The sequence below is a fragment of the Nanorana parkeri genome, unplaced genomic scaffold (assembly GCF_000935625.1).
Source record: "Nanorana parkeri isolate BGI_ZX_2015 unplaced genomic scaffold, ASM93562v1 scaffold1078, whole genome shotgun sequence".
NCBI classification, from domain to species: Eukaryota; Metazoa; Chordata; class Amphibia; order Anura; family Dicroglossidae; genus Nanorana; species Nanorana parkeri.
Window position 1 is genome coordinate 394,062 of NW_017307346.1, and position 17,474 is coordinate 411,535.

Consider the following 17,474-nt stretch of genomic DNA (forward strand, 5'->3'; position numbering starts at 1 on the left):
TATATATGTAAAAAAAAATTAATTTACAAAAATACACATGCCTGATTTAACCAAAGAGGCTTTTCTATCAACTCCCCTCCTCCCCTCCCACATACACAAAGTAAACCTCTATTTCCTATCTACACAGTGGGACTGGGAGAGAAATATGAAATTACCACAATGAGATAGTTATGAGCAACATAGGTGTGAAGAATATTACATTATTGCTATATAGTTTGAAGAAAAAAAAAACCATATCCATTGAGGTTAACCGAAAAAGAAAGCATCTTGCATCCTCTGAACCCTAAACCCACAGCTGATCTAGAGAAAGCCCCCCAAAAAAGTATAGTCCAATTTGTTGTACCATGGAAAAAAAAATCTTTCCTAATTCTTAAATGTATTTGGATATCAGTACAGATCAACATTCTATAATGACACTTGATTTAGTATCATTATTAGTAGCCATTTATATTTTGTGCATATATGGTAAATATACTGTATGTTTATAGTGAAAATATATTCTTTGCATAAATGTAGCTCCCATGACTCATACCCTAATTTCTGGATTAATTGGTAAACCCTGCTTTCCCTAGTCCAATGCTACTTAAGTCCTACATTCATGTACACTAGTAAATTGCTCCGTTTGAAAAAAGGAAATGCTTTTTACATTTTAAAATTCTCATTTGTTTTTGATAATGACAAAGTGAAACAATCACTTACGGAAGGTTTGTAAAGAATAATCTTCATGTCCGTTAGATGAGCCGCAGTATGTGTCAGTTTTGCAAAAGTATGAATGAGATTTGAGAACACAGTTTTGAATCTTAATTCCACTTCAACTCCACATGAGAACTTTACCATTTGTTTGGGGATTTCTGAAAAACAGGACAGATCAGACAGCGTTAGAAGTTTCATAAACATCAGTCCATCTTTCCAAGTGGACATTTGATGAGACTGCATTCTGCTACCACAATACCAGTTTATACTTACATGTTTGATTAAAGGAGAACTATGGGGTCAGTGTTTTTCCCCATAGTTCTCCTTGGGGTAACGGGAGGACACAAACTAGCGTCCTCCCGTTACCCTAAGCTCAGTATACCGCGAGCTACAGCTCGCGGTATACTGAGACGCCGCACCTGGAGCGGATCCCGACGTAGCTGACGGGATCCGCCCAGCTGCGTGAGTGACAGCTGGCTCTGCCTATCTAGAGGCAGAGCCAGCTGTACCCGCCCCCTCCCCCGTCCGTTCCGCCAGTCAGCGCTGGCAGATCGGAGCGGGGAGAGGGGAATCCAGCCCCTCCCCCTGTCACGGCAGAGAGCCGTGAAAGGATCGAGAGGTGAGGGAACCCGGTATGTGTTCCCTCACCTCCCGATCTACTAAGCCGACCTGTGACAGTCTCATTGTCACAGGTCGGCTTAGAACTATGAGGTGAGTGGAAATCACTCATCTCATAGTTCTCCTTTAACTATACCTATGTAAAACATCACAGCTAAATACAACCTTTTATTCAATGTTAACAATCATTTTAGGTTAAAATGATGAGTAAGGAGGCTTCTATTGTCCTTTATGGCGACTACTGAAATGGAGGCTGAAACATGAATAAAAAATAAAAAATCTATCAAAGCTTCATCACAAGTCTATTCACTTCTAATAAACTTTGTAAAACCAAGTATATTCCAGGAATCAGTCTTCCATATCAGTTAGGCAGTAGCTTCTGTTTAACAAGCTTATTTCCTTGTATTTGGTTACCACAGTGGAGCTTAACTTTTGAGCTTCAGTGTTTTATTAGCTCAAATTGAGGAAGTTCAGGGATTACAAAAATAAAATTCCAGACAGCTTTAAGCACTGGTCTAGTTAATACCCACCTGGTGTTGTTAACAGCTAATCAGAATCTCCTTTCATTCTGCTATACTGCCAAGGGAGAGAGGGGCTAGAGAGGTGGAGAGGGGCGCAGACAAGTAGAGAATGGTACAGTGAGAGGGTGCACAGAGAAGTGGAGAGGGGTCCAAACAGTCCCAGATGGGTACTGGAATAGGGTGCATAGAAAAGTAGAAAGGGGTCCAGACAGTCAGAGATGGGTATAAGGAATGGGTGCACAGAGAAGTGGGAAGGGGTCCAGACGGGTGGAGATAAGTATAGGGAGAGGGTGCACACAGAAGTGAAAGGGGGCCCAGACAGTTGAAGATGGGTATATGGAGAAAGGTGCACAGAGAAGTAGAGAGGGGTCAGACAGGTGGAGATGGTGTCATTGCTGTCACAGGAGGCTGAGCTTTCCTCCTGTACCGCCCAGCTCAGTCTCCTGTGACAGCTGTCAGGATGGAGAGCGGGTACAAACACTCAGCGATCGCTGAGTGCTTGTAAATAATTGAGGACAGAGTATGTTTACTGTATCCTCAATTATGAATGAATGGGAAGTGATCTACATCACTTCCTGTTCATTCATGATTGTGGATATAGTAAAACTCACTAAGTCCACAAGTTATGAATGAACAGGAACACTCAGTATAGAGGATTCCTGTTCATTTATAACAGGGGCTGCAGAAAAGAGATTGAGTGCTCTGTGTCCTCAATCTCTTTTTCTTTTTTAAAAGGGAAATATCAGGGGTCTCTTTAGACCCCTAATATTTCCCCGAAGCCCCTAAAAGTAAAACATTTAAAGTATTTAATAAAAATTAATTAATAAAAATTAAATATAAAAAAATACATAAATAAAATGTTTGAAAAAATGTGAAAAAGAATAAAAACATTTTCGATCTAACATTTTTTTCATTTCAGTTTCGTTTAGCTTTTGAAATTTTCATTTCGGTGCACCTCTAGTAACAACTTGCCAGCGACAGAAGGTTCAATTTACCTTCCTCCACAGCAGCGCTACCTCACTGGCTAGACCAGCAAGATGTAGCTCCATCACTGCTCCCAACAGTAGAAATTGAGATTTAGCCAGTGAGTGACAACGGTAAAGCAGATTAGGACTTTGGTGGTGTAAAATTGCCAGTGTGACATCAGCCTTCCATAACACATGCACAGTCACACTAGGCAAACATGCACAATAATTCACTCTGCAGACACACCTGCTGCCAGCCGTATATCTGAGGAACAACAGTAATTGTTTATTCAAATCTTTCCCAAATTATAAGTCTTTCCTTCAACAAAAGTTGGTCTGTGGGAGTTCCAACATACTGCCATTTGCTAATCTAACTACAGTCAAGTGAATCATGCAACTATTGTTTTTTGGCTACCTTTAAGGTGCCCACACACCTTATGATAATCGTGGGAAATCCTGCGATCGTACGATTATCGTAAGATGTGTGAGAGCCGTGCGGCCTCTCCTATTGTAAGTTCGCACGACTTTTATCTTAGGAACATGTTCGAAAACCAGCCGAACATCGTACGATGTTCGGCGGGTTTGTGGCATGTTCGCAAGATAAAAGCCGCACGGGCCGGTGTGCGCAAGCGCACACTGCCCGTTCAGCATTACGGTCATCGGAAGCCCGTCCCTCAGCAGGGCAGGCTTGCGATCATCGCAAGTACGATCTGCCTGTCCAATACGGTTAATTTAACATGACAATGGTAAGTGTCTTTTGTTCTGCAATAAAAATGGAGATATGCATGTGCTGAAATCCAGATAGCATTTATACAGTATATATATATATATATACACACAGGTGCTAAAGAGGTGTGACCACATGTTAATACTTAAACTACTGGATTAACCCTCTGCACACTGCTATAGACCCGTACATATTTCTAGCAAACATTTAACTAGAAATATGGATTCTTGGTTAGCATATATTGCAACACATGTTCAAACTGACCAACAATGTCAAAGTGATCCGTCTCTGGCCAGTTCCTACTCCACCGTGCAATATGCCAAATACTTAGTTGCTTATAGCAAACTTGAATCTTTAATAGACAATAGTGCCAATATGTGGAAGACAGACAATGTTGGAAGACAGCTACAGATTCACTGACCTGCACCATGCAATAGAAAAGGAGATATGTCTACTGAATTCAAAAATAACTGACTATCTGGCACAGTAAAATGGGGACTGCCCAGAGAAAGATCACTTGGACGCAGTTGGTTAGCTTGAACATGTGAATGTGAGCCAAGAGTCCCTGTTTTTATGCAGTGGTTTGTTAGAGATGTGTGGGGATGTATAGGTATAGCTGTGTAGAAAGGGTTACTTGGAAAATGTAATTCTTTTCTGCCTTGACTCAGATATGCAAAATATGGATTTTGATTGCATTTTTCTTAACTAGTTTTAAGTTTTTTTTACTCATTATTTAGGAATGAGCACAAGTACAGCCAAAATAGTACAAGGAATTCTTCCAATCGCAGCTGGAATTAAGAACAAAATGTCAAGAGACATAAGCGCACATGTACAATAAGCGTTTCAACCATTGCATAACATGAGCCCAGCATACCCAAACCTCTCTCTTGTTTTTGGTCCAGGAAAGGCAGCTAGGAAACATCCCAGTCATGTATCATATAGATTATAACTAGTGCTTATGCTGTGCAGATTGTACATTGTGCAAGTGGTTAGAGGGACAAATGAATTCAATGCATTAGACCAAAATGAGAGGCAATGGAAGAGGAAAGATGGACAGAGGGATTTCATTGCAAAAGAGGGACAGTCCCTCCAAATGAGGGACACTTAGTAGCCACAGCCATAGCTTCCAACGTATATAAAAAACTGAAGGTTCCCAGGCAGTCATCATCCTCTGACTTTACTAGTTAGAGGAATGCTGGCCCAAAACAAGTAAGGCCTAGCTCTCATCTGCATCATTGCTCTGCGTGATGCCTTCAGTATTATTATAAGGGTGTAAGATACTTACCTCTGCCGTTCCATGTCCTTTCATTTCTGGGATCGGAGCTCAGCGCCGCCCGCTGTCAAACAAGCTGGCGCTGCATTACTGGGCTTCTCCTCTCTAGCAGCTAAAGCTGGGAGATTCAAGATGCATGACGTTTAAGCAAATTGCCTGACACCAGGTATCTTTGATCTCTCTCCACTCTCCATCCTTAGTGAGCAGTCCTAATTAACCCTGCTCTCCATCCTGTCCTGAGAAGTGAGCCATCCTGATTAACACCGTTCTCCATCCTAAGAAGTGATCTGGCTTGTTTAACCTCCGCTCTCCATCCTGTGCAGTGAATTGCCCTGGTTAACCCTCCGCTCTCCATCCTGAATAAGGACACTATAAATTAACCCCATGCTAGTCATCCATCCAGGGTGACATCTTCAGTCAAGCTTTACCCTCGCAGCACATCCCTTCTAACTGCTAGCTCCAGCGGGTGTCTACTGGAGGAGTATTCATGGTTAACCCTGAACTCCCACCGCTCTGCACATAACAGAAGTATTGACGCTACTAACAGCAAGTACCTTTCTTTCCTCCTTTTTATCTATCTTCATTTCTGTGACTTTATTTCCACGGACTTAGATACAGTCTAAAACATTTAATCGAGCTATACCTCACCAATGTTTTATTTACTTCTGTTCTATTTTGTATTTTGGGTGAGTTTCCGCCTCTTCCTCCACTGTTTGGCACTTTATTATATGTTACCGTATGCAGTGTATGCTCTTATTATGTCTTTCTTCTGTTGCATGTGGTATTTCCCTTTTTTTGGTTCTTTGATTGTGACTTTTGTAAATTTTGATAAATCCTTAATAAACTTACATTGACTTAAAACATTCATCGAGAGGTATCGCATAGTTTAAGTGGACTTCCTTATGCATATTGTTATTACAAATAGTGGGACCATCTTTGTTCATTATACAGTATGAAAGTGGCTATATGAAGTAATATGGTTGCGTGAAACTACTACAACCTCTTACTTTAATTAAATGCCTATGTTGACTCATTCCTACCGTGGAAGTGACTTCCTCTGTTCAGTATTGTTGAACTGTTGCTAGCCACATGGAAACATCCACAGTTGCGGTCTGAAACCGAATTTAATTGTTAGAGGGGACTAAGGTCCAGTGTTGATAGACTTTTGTTTGCTTTAGAACTGTATACAGACACTCCTCGGTATTTGGTAGGTGTGGCATTGCGTGGCAATACCACGGTATAAGGTGGCATCATAGCCACCCAGGACTCTCAGCCAGAAGGGCTAAGCGGTTCTAAGAAACAAGTACTTTCACCAGGAAAGAGCTGGCTTTGCAATTGTTTCTGGGTTTTCTGGATTATAGTTGGGATCCGGGAACTGGGAAATTTCTAAGAGAATTGGAAGGGATGAAATCTCCATTCCTGGGTCCGGGCTCTAGTAGTGACCAGCACCCAATAATTCTGCAACCTTTATGAAAAGGCTGCTGGCTAGTTCCACCTGGGAGACAGAGGTGGTGTCTGTCCAGGATTCAGGAGGACACCATCCTGGAACCAGCCTGTGTGGCTAGTCTGTTGGATACAGCCTGTGTGGGAAAGGTTTAAAGTGACAACCTGAAGTTGGTGAGGCTTTGCAAATGTTATTTTGCTGAAAGACAAAGCTGAACTTTGTGTTAATATGTCGTAGAAACCCCTGTGAGTAAAAAACGTCTGAACTTTGAAATAAAAGCCCTAAAAAGAAGTTTGCGAGTGGACTACGTCCTTAAAGCTCTACTATCTGAATCGAAATCTCACTTGGGGTTACGTTCTGATAAACCCATCATAGGGCGATCCTATTTGATTGATCTCAAACTTATGTCAAATGCACGTTGCATCTGTCCATCGAAGCCTATCAACACAGGCCCTAATTCGGTTTTTCTTTAGACTTTACATAGGCTCCATCTGGTGTCCAATTTGCATTACTTTGTAGTAATGCTGATGATTTATAGTAATAACTTTATAGATAATTAGAATTGGAAGACCTTATCCTTAGGCCTAATTCACATGAGCTTCAGCTTGTGCAAGTAGTTAGAGGGATAAAGGTACCAACACCAGAAACCTGCAGGGAAGGCCCTAGAGTGCTGAAAGATGAAACATATTTATCACTGAACAATATGAGAAAGTTAGAACATACATTTGCATGGTCACAGGATCAGTGGTTTTGTCTTCAACCATTTTCATTGACTACAGAGTGATATGTAAAGTGCAGACACTAGAGGTCACCATCTCCTCTACTTACTGCTACGGTGATCCCACACGGTCCTATTGAGTCGGTCGCTTGCTGAGGTGCAAATCTTGTCAGTCAGAGCTCGGCACTCTTTCACGGAGTGCCTTATTTCCATTACTTGTTTTCCAATTACCAGAGGATCTCTGCCTATGTCTTCACGTTGTATAGAAAGAAAAAAAATACACTGTTACAACATATGTCATCTTCCTGTCCTTTGCGTTATACATTATGGCCACCAGATACAAAAGTTTTGTTGATTTCAGACATTAACAATCCTGCTTTTTGTTCTTGAACAGCTGCCAACTCCCAGGTCTTTGATATTTGTCCCTGCAAATATCTCCAATTGTGAACTTTGAGCATCTCAATAAAAGCCCTTCTTGTTTGTGATTTCACGTGCAATTCTTTAGATAAACTCCAGACAAAAAGCTGAATACACAGATACTGTAAATTGCATACAGTATATGATAGATGTTTTACCTACCAAAAGATTTGTCCTTCTGTTCATCCAGTCCTTTGATTAACACATCGCTGCCCCACAGCACAACCCAAATGCTGGCCTGCTGACAGATGTTTTCACACCATGGTTTTCCACTCCAGCCTTAGAAAAGGGATTATGTGCAGGGACTGTGAGTTTAGAGTCTATCGGTCTTATGTTGTTAATTGAATAAACTGCGATGAAGGGGGATTCCTGACCTCCAAAACGCATTGGCTTTTTTTTTAACTCTTGAGACAATTGCCTGGTGTTCTCTTAAGTTTTATTTCACATGGATTTGTCATTCTGATGGTCCCTTCCCTCTGGAGCAGTGGTCCCCAACCCCCGGGCCGCGGACCGGTACCGGTCCGTGGATCAAATGGTACCGGGCCGCCCAAGGAACGTGTGCGACTTTCCATGGACGAGAGGTTTAAGGCCGTGACACACTGCAGGCGAAGCAGTGCGGCGCACAGGCGAGCGGCGACTCGCTGTCCTTCGCCTGCAGTGTGTCTAGTGAGTTCCGCTCCCCCGCTCTGCCCGGCGACAGCGTGCGTAGCGCAGCGTCGTGAGATGAAAAAGTTCATCTCCAGCCAATCGCAGCGCGCGATGCAAGGAAGGCATCACAAAGCGGCAACACGCGACCAGCCAATCAGATCACTCAGTTGTGAGTGATCAGTATCTGCTTGTGTTTGTATTTGCCTGTTTGCAAATGCGTCTTGTCAGTCCAGAGGAGAAGTGTCTGTGGTATGTTCATACAGCCTAGTGCTATCCTATCCAGCACTAAGGCACTTTTAGCAAAAAATAAAAAGACATTTATCTACATTGAATTATAAAATGAAATATATTACATGATATGCTTAATTATTTATTTTATTAATATCAATTAATAATTAAAAAATGTATTAATTAATTATTCATTTGATTATTAATAAAATAAATACAACGGCGATAAAAAGGTTGGTGAGCACTGCTCTGGAGGGCCCACATTTTTTGAAGAGCTGCCACAAAAAAAGCCATCAGGCCAAAATACTGCTCCTATTCTGAGAAATGTTGTGGTCCAGCTCCTCATCCCTACTTCCCCTTAGTAGGGCAGGTGACCTGATCATTCTGTGCAGCAGTTTTGCTTTCACTTCCAGGTCCCTACCCTTACCCTGTGACCAGACACATAAAAGGAAAGAAACAGCACACCAATGAGCTCATCTCTCTGCTCTCTCCTCTTATCAGCATGTTCATTGCATTGCAGCACACCTTGTTGGCTGATTGTGCTAATTCTCCCCCTCTCTGTACAGTAGACTTCATGAGGCTGATACCAAGTCAAGTGCAAGTACTTACACTGTCTTTTACATCTACCTGGAGTTCATTTGTGTATCTGTATAACTTTTTAAAATTGTTATTTTATATGGGCAGAGAAATCTCTTCCTGCCACCATGTGATTGGACTGGTGCCTAAGTATCCAACTGCCAAGCAATAGTGCTGTTACATAGGAAAGGGCGCGGGTCACATACTCCCCAATACAAAAGTACCGGGTAATTCACCAATTCCCTTCAATCTCGGTGGCAAACAAAGTTCCAAGGAAACAAAGGGAAGGTGAGTATTAACTGCTGCAGGGGGCAGCATGCAAAGACAAAAAATTACTTCACTTTAAAGACTTTAGTTGCAGACAAGATGAGAACGACCCTTTTTGTTTTGAATCCATTTTCTATAACAAGCATTTCTCTGGTTTATTCTGCTTCCACCAAATAAGAATTACCTTCAAGTACATCCTCCAACATGTGAGTAACTTTCTTTTCCTTCAGAATGTGCTTCTTCAGATATGTCATAAAAATACCAGAGCTGAATTCCTCGTCCTGAACTTCATAGGCTTCTGCATTCTCACTCCTGTTTACAGAGATGCAAAAATATCCAATTTTGAGGATTCTTTACATATTATACACCAACTTCAAATATATTATCAATCTTGAGAATAATACATATTAAAGAACACACCCAGGCAGTCAACTGCTAATATTTTAGGAACCTTTGCAGTCACAAAATCTACACCATTATCTTCTAACCTTTTTTTCATGTAATTCATTGCAACCAGATGCATCAGACTTTTTACTGTGGTTTTGGCTGTACTGCAGAATTGTGTTTCAAAGTTCTGTACTGTGAAACCTCCCTCTCATGATCCAATAATGGAGACCTATAATTGTCAGAGATTGTCTCCCAAGACTGCACACAAATATCATAGCAATGCAGATGATGTGTTAGTGAACACTGAGTGTGTTTTGTGCAGCACACATACTGTATGCCTCTGAAGTGTATCCCATCTACATAAAAAGACTGTCAAGTGATTTCTTATGTACTCCATCTAAATACATGTACTGAGATAGCTGTATTAAACCAGGTTTGATAAGAAATATATCAGAGCTGTGACTATACAGATGAGGAAGAGGGACAGCTTTTAGTACAAGGTATGTAGGCATCAGACACACTACTGTCATGTCCCCTGATTACAGTGCCCCCAAAGAATTAATACACAGAAAATGACTACTGAAACCCACAAGTACTTTCTTTCCACTGTTTTGTTTTTTTTACTGGCTTTTAAAAATAAGAAATGAAAACATTTAGAGGTTGGGTAAAATTCTTAATGTAGTAGAACACGTAGGTAGTTAAATAGCAAATATATATATTACAATGCATGAATTCAATGCATTAGACAAAAATATGGGACAAAGGAGGAGGAAAGAGGGATTACGTTCTTATAGAGGGACAGTCCCTCCAAATGAGGAATACTTGGAAGCTATGGCTACCAACTTATATTAAAAAATGAAGGTTCCCAGGCTGTCATCTTCCTCTGACTTTACTAGTTAGAGGAATACTGGCCCAAATCAAGTAAGGCCTAGCTCTCATCTACATCATTGCTCTGCGTGATGTCTTCATCACTATTATAAAGGCCAATGTCGACAGGCTTTTGTTGTAATGATTTATGAATGATCTCAAACTTATGTCAAATGTACGTTGCATCTGTCCATCGGAGCCCGACACAGGCCCTAATTCTGTTTTTCTGCTATGTGCCTTAGACTTTACATAGGCTCCATCTAGTGTCCAATCAGCATTACTTTATAGTAATGCTAACGCTTTATAGTAATGTTTTATAGTAATAACATTTTACTAGGTTATTACGAGTGAAATACCTTCTTAGGCTTATTTCACGTGAACTTCAGCTTCTATAAAAGCAGTGTGAACACCAAGTTTTTGTGAATGTAGTTCCTAACTGTCCCTGATTTGAAAGAACTATCCCTCTTTTGGGATCAAAAACCCTCTTTCCCCCTCAGTTGTCCATCTAATTGGCTATATAGACTAATTAGTCTTATCCGCAGTATAGACTGCTAAAAAAAAAACTAAATAAATATAATATCATATTTAACTACCAAAAGTGTTCTACTACACTAAACCTTTCATCCCTGTTCACACCGCTCTTATACAAGCTGGACCTAGGCTTTGAGGCTCTGTTCACACCTAGGTATTTTGTCACTCAAAGCTAAGAGTGACAAAAAACGCTCAAAACAAGGAATCCCATTCATTTCTATGGCAGCGGTTCACATCTGAGCGTTTTGTTACAAAGTTTCCCTTTGAAGTCTATCGGATCAACAAGCGCTGTAATCTGCCAAAAAGTAGCTCATGTACTGTTTCCAGCGACAGGCGTTTTTCCGCTTGCAACAAAACACTAAAGTGTGAACAGGGTCCATAGAAATGAATAGGATTCCTTGTCTAGAGCGTTTTGTCGTCCTTAACTTTGAGAGATAAAACTCCTAGGTGTGAAGGGGGACTAATCCTTTTCCTTGTGGCAGCATCGCTGTTAAGCACGCAGAACTGCTGGTAATCCTGAAACGTTGCTAAAAACAGTTACATTCCTATGTTATCAGTCGCCTGCAATTTTCTACCATGTCATGCCGCTTGGCCAGAAGCATGTGCTTCCTGCTGTTTATTTAACATACCTATGTTTGCTTTTGTCCTATAGCATACTATTGTATAGTGTATTACGCAATGTCATTTCCTGTTTTCTTTCTCGTTTCACTGCATGTAATAAAAGTATATATCAAGTAACACTTATAACACCTTCATCTGTAGCCAGATGCAAATTATTATATTTCTGTGTGCTATGGCACCTTGTCCAAAGTACTGAGCCCTACTGCAGGCAGTATTTGCCTAGATAATAAAAGACAAATCCTGAGTTGTCACTATGAAAAATAGCATCAAAAAGAAGAAAGTCTCCAGCTAGCCAAGGATGCATGTCATCTCACATAATGTCACATAATATCAAGATACCAACATTTCGAGTGCCTGAAAAGTTAGCATCTTCAGTTTATGTGACATTATGGGGGGAATTTATCAATTTTGGAGCAGACAGAATTTGGAGCAGTTGCCCATGGAAACCAATCAGCATCTCTCTTCAGTTTGCTTAGGTAAGATTTGAAAATGAGACAGAGAAGCTGATTGGTTGCAGTGCAAATTGTTAGTAAAATAGCCACCTTTGTTTATCTCGGAGTATTGATAGGTGAAAACTAAAAGTTCAGTCTTACAGATAAAGCTGGTAAGCCATTTTAACACCCACAAATATGTTAGTTGGGTTGGTGTTAGTCGGGTTGAGCATCTCACATTAGTTTTTGAGGAACCAGCCGGTGAGAAAGGTAACAGAAGCTTCGACCACATATGAACAGAGGAAGCACCACTTCCACTTAGCAGAAACAAACTTCTCATCTGTTCCAGATTTAGACACATCAAAGCTAAACCGCCTACTGTGGTAAGAGCTCAGCATCAAGTGCAAAGTTTGAAAGCAACCAGAAAAGTAATTTAAGCAGAAAGGGTACACAATTTCTAAGAAATGTTTTTTCCTATCCCTGTGCTTTGCCCACAGGGTCTTAGGTTGGCTCACATATGAAGAAATGCACCTCTGAGCTTGCAGAGGGGATTATTGAATGCATGAGTAATACACACTGGTTTATGAACACTGGAGACCACTTAATATATTTCTTATTAACATCCAACATTACTTAAATATTCTACCCATGGTCTCATACTACATTGTTGTTGGTAAATCTATTGCACTTTGCAATCAGATTGCAAGGTGTATTGCTAGTTTAAAAGGTGTGTTTAATGTGTTTGACCAAATGTGGCAAAATCACTTATTCAAGATGGCTTCCTTTCAGCATAGAAAAGGTAAAAATTCCCTCATCATGTGTGTTCCAAGTCAGGCTGAAATTGCACTACTGTGACAAGAACAGGTAGATGTCCTGCCTACAGGCAGCCTAAGCGTAAGGGTAATGTCTATCACCTGTTTTTAGTAGACTCATATAGTATGACTGATTTAAGACCTTGTTAGGCTGATTGTTTTTATCTGATTTTTTGGTTTGCTCTATTCTATTATACAAGCTGTTGCTCAAAGCAACACTATCCTCTATGGGCTGTTCTAGAAACCAAAGCTACATCCCACCACAAACTAAAGGACTTACGTGGCATATCCATAAACAGTGTTGCCCAGTGGCTTCAGAGGAGTCACTGTAGATACTGCACAGTCTGAATTATACCTAAAGAAGAAAAGTAATATTAAAATGTGTTAGAAAAACAAAACATCAGCGTAATGTGTTTCTGTGGCTGTCTAACAAGCAAATCTACCTCTGGAAATTGGCCATCTAAACCCATTGTGGTAGCAAAGCCAGTTTGAGAATTATGGACCATGGCACAGTAAGAGAGGGAATTAAAGAAAACTGTAAAAAGATAATCTTGAGCTGAATAAGAAAAAGAAATTCACAACAAAACTGCAAGTTCTGACTTTTACTGCACACCCTCCATTAATGTAATACTATTACATTCTGTGTTTCTAGTATGTGGCTGATGAGTGCTCTCACATAAATAACGGGGATGGACACTGAGATGACAAGACTCTTCACATCTCCATCTCTTTGATATCCTTACTTTCATTCTGCCCTATTACCCACCAAGCCTATTTGGTTAAGGAAACTACCAATGTATTTTTTTCTTTTCAGCACTGTTAAGTATATAGACACAAATGAAGTAAAAACCAGGTGTACATTTTTACAATATGCTCATCAAAATGTGATCAAATCTCAGTGAATGCTTTTAAAGAAATGACTCATCCAGATGAAAATGTTTAATGCTGTTGCATATCTTACATCCAATGCAATTATATTCAATGTATGGATTTAAGCACAACATCTTCTTGAGGAAATACACATACCACTTCCTGCAAGTATCTAGAAGAACCACATTCAAGGCAGTCCTTCTTTCTTGCATCTTCTGTAGGATTCTCTGAACGCTGATGCAATTTTCAGGCCTGTATGGCTGGGGAGCATCAATAGGGACCATGTAGTTCCTCCCAGAACGTTCATACCCATGACCAGCATAATAAAATAGCCCTGAATGTGCCAGAAAAACATACATGTACAAGTCAAAAGTGGAAAAGGTTAAGTGTGCAAGATTTTATGCATGTTATCATTTTGTGCTGCATTGTTAAAAGGCCGCTGTTATTCAAAGATATACATTTATACAGAATGTGTAACCTAACAGCTTTTTTTAAATACTGCATTCACATACATAATTATGTATTATTATTTCTATCTTTACATTTTTCATTGTTTCAATTGTTAAAAATTATAGTCAAGTGGTTATAAGTGATAATATTTCTCCTTTTGTCAAATCTTTGTAAATCGAGCCTGTTATTTATTACTACACAGATTGTGGTTAGCATGCATTATTCAGTTCAGCAACTATAATGGACGTGCTCCATTCCTTTGTAAATTAAGCTATACTTTCTTCTTCATTAACTGAATGCAGAAGCTAGAGGTTCCATTACTCATACATAAACCAAGTCAAGCTTTCACTTTAAGCCCAAACAGGTTACAAAGCACAGTTTCTTGACCTTGACAAGGTCACTTAGGGCTGGCTGTGGCTGTCTGTGGGTATTATTAGCGAGTGATGCAAACGTTCCTGGAAGGGAGATATATATCTACACCAGCAACAGGCCAGGGAGCATCACAAGCCAGGGCATGAGCAATACTTTAAAACTAAGTCTCCCAAGAGGAAACGAATATAGTTCACACACATTATTACAGCTTACAATATTTATTACTTTTCCTTAATACTTTTATTAGCAATATCACGTGTCATGTTATACACTCTATAGACTCACCATACACGCCCTTGTCCAGGAGCTGTAGAAACTGATTGACTGCTGTTAGCATTTCTTCCTGAGTCAAGTCTACGAGTGAGATTACACAGAAGCCCAATTTTCTGAGGAGTGCAGACAGCTCACATACATCAACCATAGGGGCCAAGAGATTGGGATGACTGATGTAACCGTTATTACCAATCAGCAAAGCAACTTTCCCAGCCGCTGTTAAGAAACAAAATACATTATAAATACAATGTCTGTAGCCATAAGGTAAAATATGCTTGCTATATTTTACTACTTGCATTATGGTCTCCATAAACAGCCAATGATATGCATTTCAGCTGAAATAGTCTAATGCCAGTGTGTCTGACCTAAAATTTCAGGTCTCATAGCTGTCCCTGTCAGCATGACTTCAACTATGATTTTTTTATTTGCCACATTCTGCACTTGGGTAAAGGGTAGTTGAGGGTTAATTAGTCTGCTTTCTATCCGCATGGTAGAGAAATCTTTGGTGCATGACCCCCAAATTAATTGGCATGCCTAAACACAAATTGTATTAAAAAGCAATCTGTTCACATTCTGCAAACAAAGTAGGTGATCGCTATCTGCCACCATCACATACTGTATGTTGTCTGTGTCCAAGGTTAAATTCGAGGCTTTCAGGTCTGTCACACATGTTGGTTTATCCAGAAAGTTATCTGGTTCCTCTTTGCTGTGGCTAAACAATGGGAAAATCCCATATATTGGCAAATTATTTGCTAAAACACTCACCGAAGTATCTTTCGGGTGGTTTTGTACCTACAAGTTGAAAGATAAAAGTATTACATTAAGATAGAATGACATAACAGCTGCACATCAGCCAATATCTTGCTGTCCATTACTGTTACACAAATGAGCATTATTTAAGGTGAACCTATACCAAGAAAATACATACAGGAGCTCTTCATGTGAAAATACTTATACTTTCTGAGTCACTGTCCAAAATTAGTATGAAGCATAAGCGTTCTAACTTTTCTCTGACCTCACTAGCCGCATGCCTGTTCCACATCAGTGCTGAGACTAGAGACAGCCAGGGAATAAATATTTTTAGAAGTAGGTTATTGACAGCCCCAGTGTTTCCTTAGTGCAAGTTTTTTTTTTTTTAAATGCAATCAATGTTGTGTAGCACGACATAGCATGCAGCTTTTGTATCTCATCACTTTAGGTCCCATTCACACCTGTATTTTTAGGTGTGAAAACTATGTTTTCCTGCAGCAAGAACCCCCAATCTGCTGTTTACAAGCAACAGCCTTCACTTGTTCAAGTTAATGATTGGGAGACAGCCACTGCATTTGAATGCCGGCACACCACACGTAATCGTATGTGATAGGATTACATGTGTTGTTAGGAATCAATCACCCTCCCTGGACACATCTATTGAGTGTCCAGGTAGAGAGAGAAATCAAAATCTCCATCAAGTTTCTACTCAAAATATGTTTTTAACAATTACAGGACATATCCCAAAAGAAAATGTTTAACAATGTTTACAACCTAGACATTTAATTCTACAGAAAAGTCCAAAACTTCCTTTTTAGCAACTAGGAGAATCACCTAACTATTATATAGGGCCTATAGAACCCCTGCAGTGGCTCTACAACTTTGGCCAATGGGCTCCCCCTCTTGCTCCGGATGCCATGCTGAATCCGGTATCCTCCTTCACATGTTCTGGAGATGCCCTAAATGATTAAATACTGGCACAAATGATCTCTTATTTATGATAAAATACATGGTACACTCTTAAGGTGCCCATACACCTTACGATTATCGGACGATTTTCGTATGCGATCGACTTTTCGTCCGATAATCGAATGTGTGAATTGCAGTGTCAGACCGACAGTACTGTACAATCGTACGACTTTTGACGATCAAGCATGTTTGAAAACTTCGCTAGATCGTACGATTTTCGTAAGGTTGCTGGCGTTTCCGTCCGTCAAAAGTCGTATGATCTACACTGCGCTTGCGCTAACGAAAATACGGCAAATCAATTACCGCATTTCGTCCAGGTGCTTTTCGTTAATTACGGCTAAATTAATCTTGCGATCATCGGGCAGGATGGGGCTGCCGTACGAAAATCGTACGACTATTCGATCATCGGACGAAAAGTTTCATCCGATAATCGTAAGGTGTATGGGCACCTTTAGGCCTGGTTTACACCTCAGCATTTTTCTGCGCGTATAAACATGCAAAACACAAAAACCAATACATTCTTATGGGGCTAGTTCACACCTGCACATTTGTACGAGCGCACAAAATTACAGAAAGCAGCAAAAAGTACATGCACGATTTTCTGGCTGGTTGCCCCAGCGTTCTGACTGTGGTTGTAGCAGAAAACACATGGAAAAACGTGTGTCTATTAAAAATAGGATTTTTGTACTCACCGTAAAATCCTTTTCTCTCCGTTCATTGAAGGACACAGGCAACAGATCGTAGATCCTGAATGGTAGGGTAATATCGCCACCTGCAGGAGAAGGACGCTAGGCACAAAACTAAAGACCAATTACAGCCTAGGGGCGGCCCCTGCCGGTGGCCAAACCCCCCACCTGCTGACAAGTCTCCAGTTTAGTAACAAGCAGTTAGGAGTGTACACCCCATAAAGAGGGCGGGGCCTGTGTCCTTCAATGAACGGAGAGAAAAGGATTTGAGTACGGTGAGTACAAAAATCCTATTTTCTCTCCCGTTCATTGAAGGACACAGGCAACAGATCGTAGATATGTAGGACGGTGACGTTCTCG

General features: G+C 40.4%; 1 protein-coding gene across 1 annotated transcript in view; it reads right to left on the reverse strand.

Annotated features, from left to right (window-relative positions):
* Positions 1-17,474, reverse strand: part of LOC108796199 (mucosa-associated lymphoid tissue lymphoma translocation protein 1-like) — a 32,932-nt gene that overhangs the window by 2,642 nt on the left and 12,816 nt on the right. The window contains exons 8-14 of the mRNA XM_018567643.1: positions 15,475-15,501; positions 14,722-14,925; positions 13,771-13,948; positions 13,025-13,099; positions 9,280-9,407; positions 7,070-7,210; positions 700-851 (exon numbers count right to left, since the gene is read on the reverse strand). Coding sequence (XP_018423145.1) covers positions 700-851; positions 7,070-7,210; positions 9,280-9,407; positions 13,025-13,099; positions 13,771-13,948; positions 14,722-14,925; positions 15,475-15,501 — 905 coding nt within the window. The remainder of the gene's footprint in view (positions 1-699; positions 852-7,069; positions 7,211-9,279; positions 9,408-13,024; positions 13,100-13,770; positions 13,949-14,721; positions 14,926-15,474; positions 15,502-17,474) is intronic.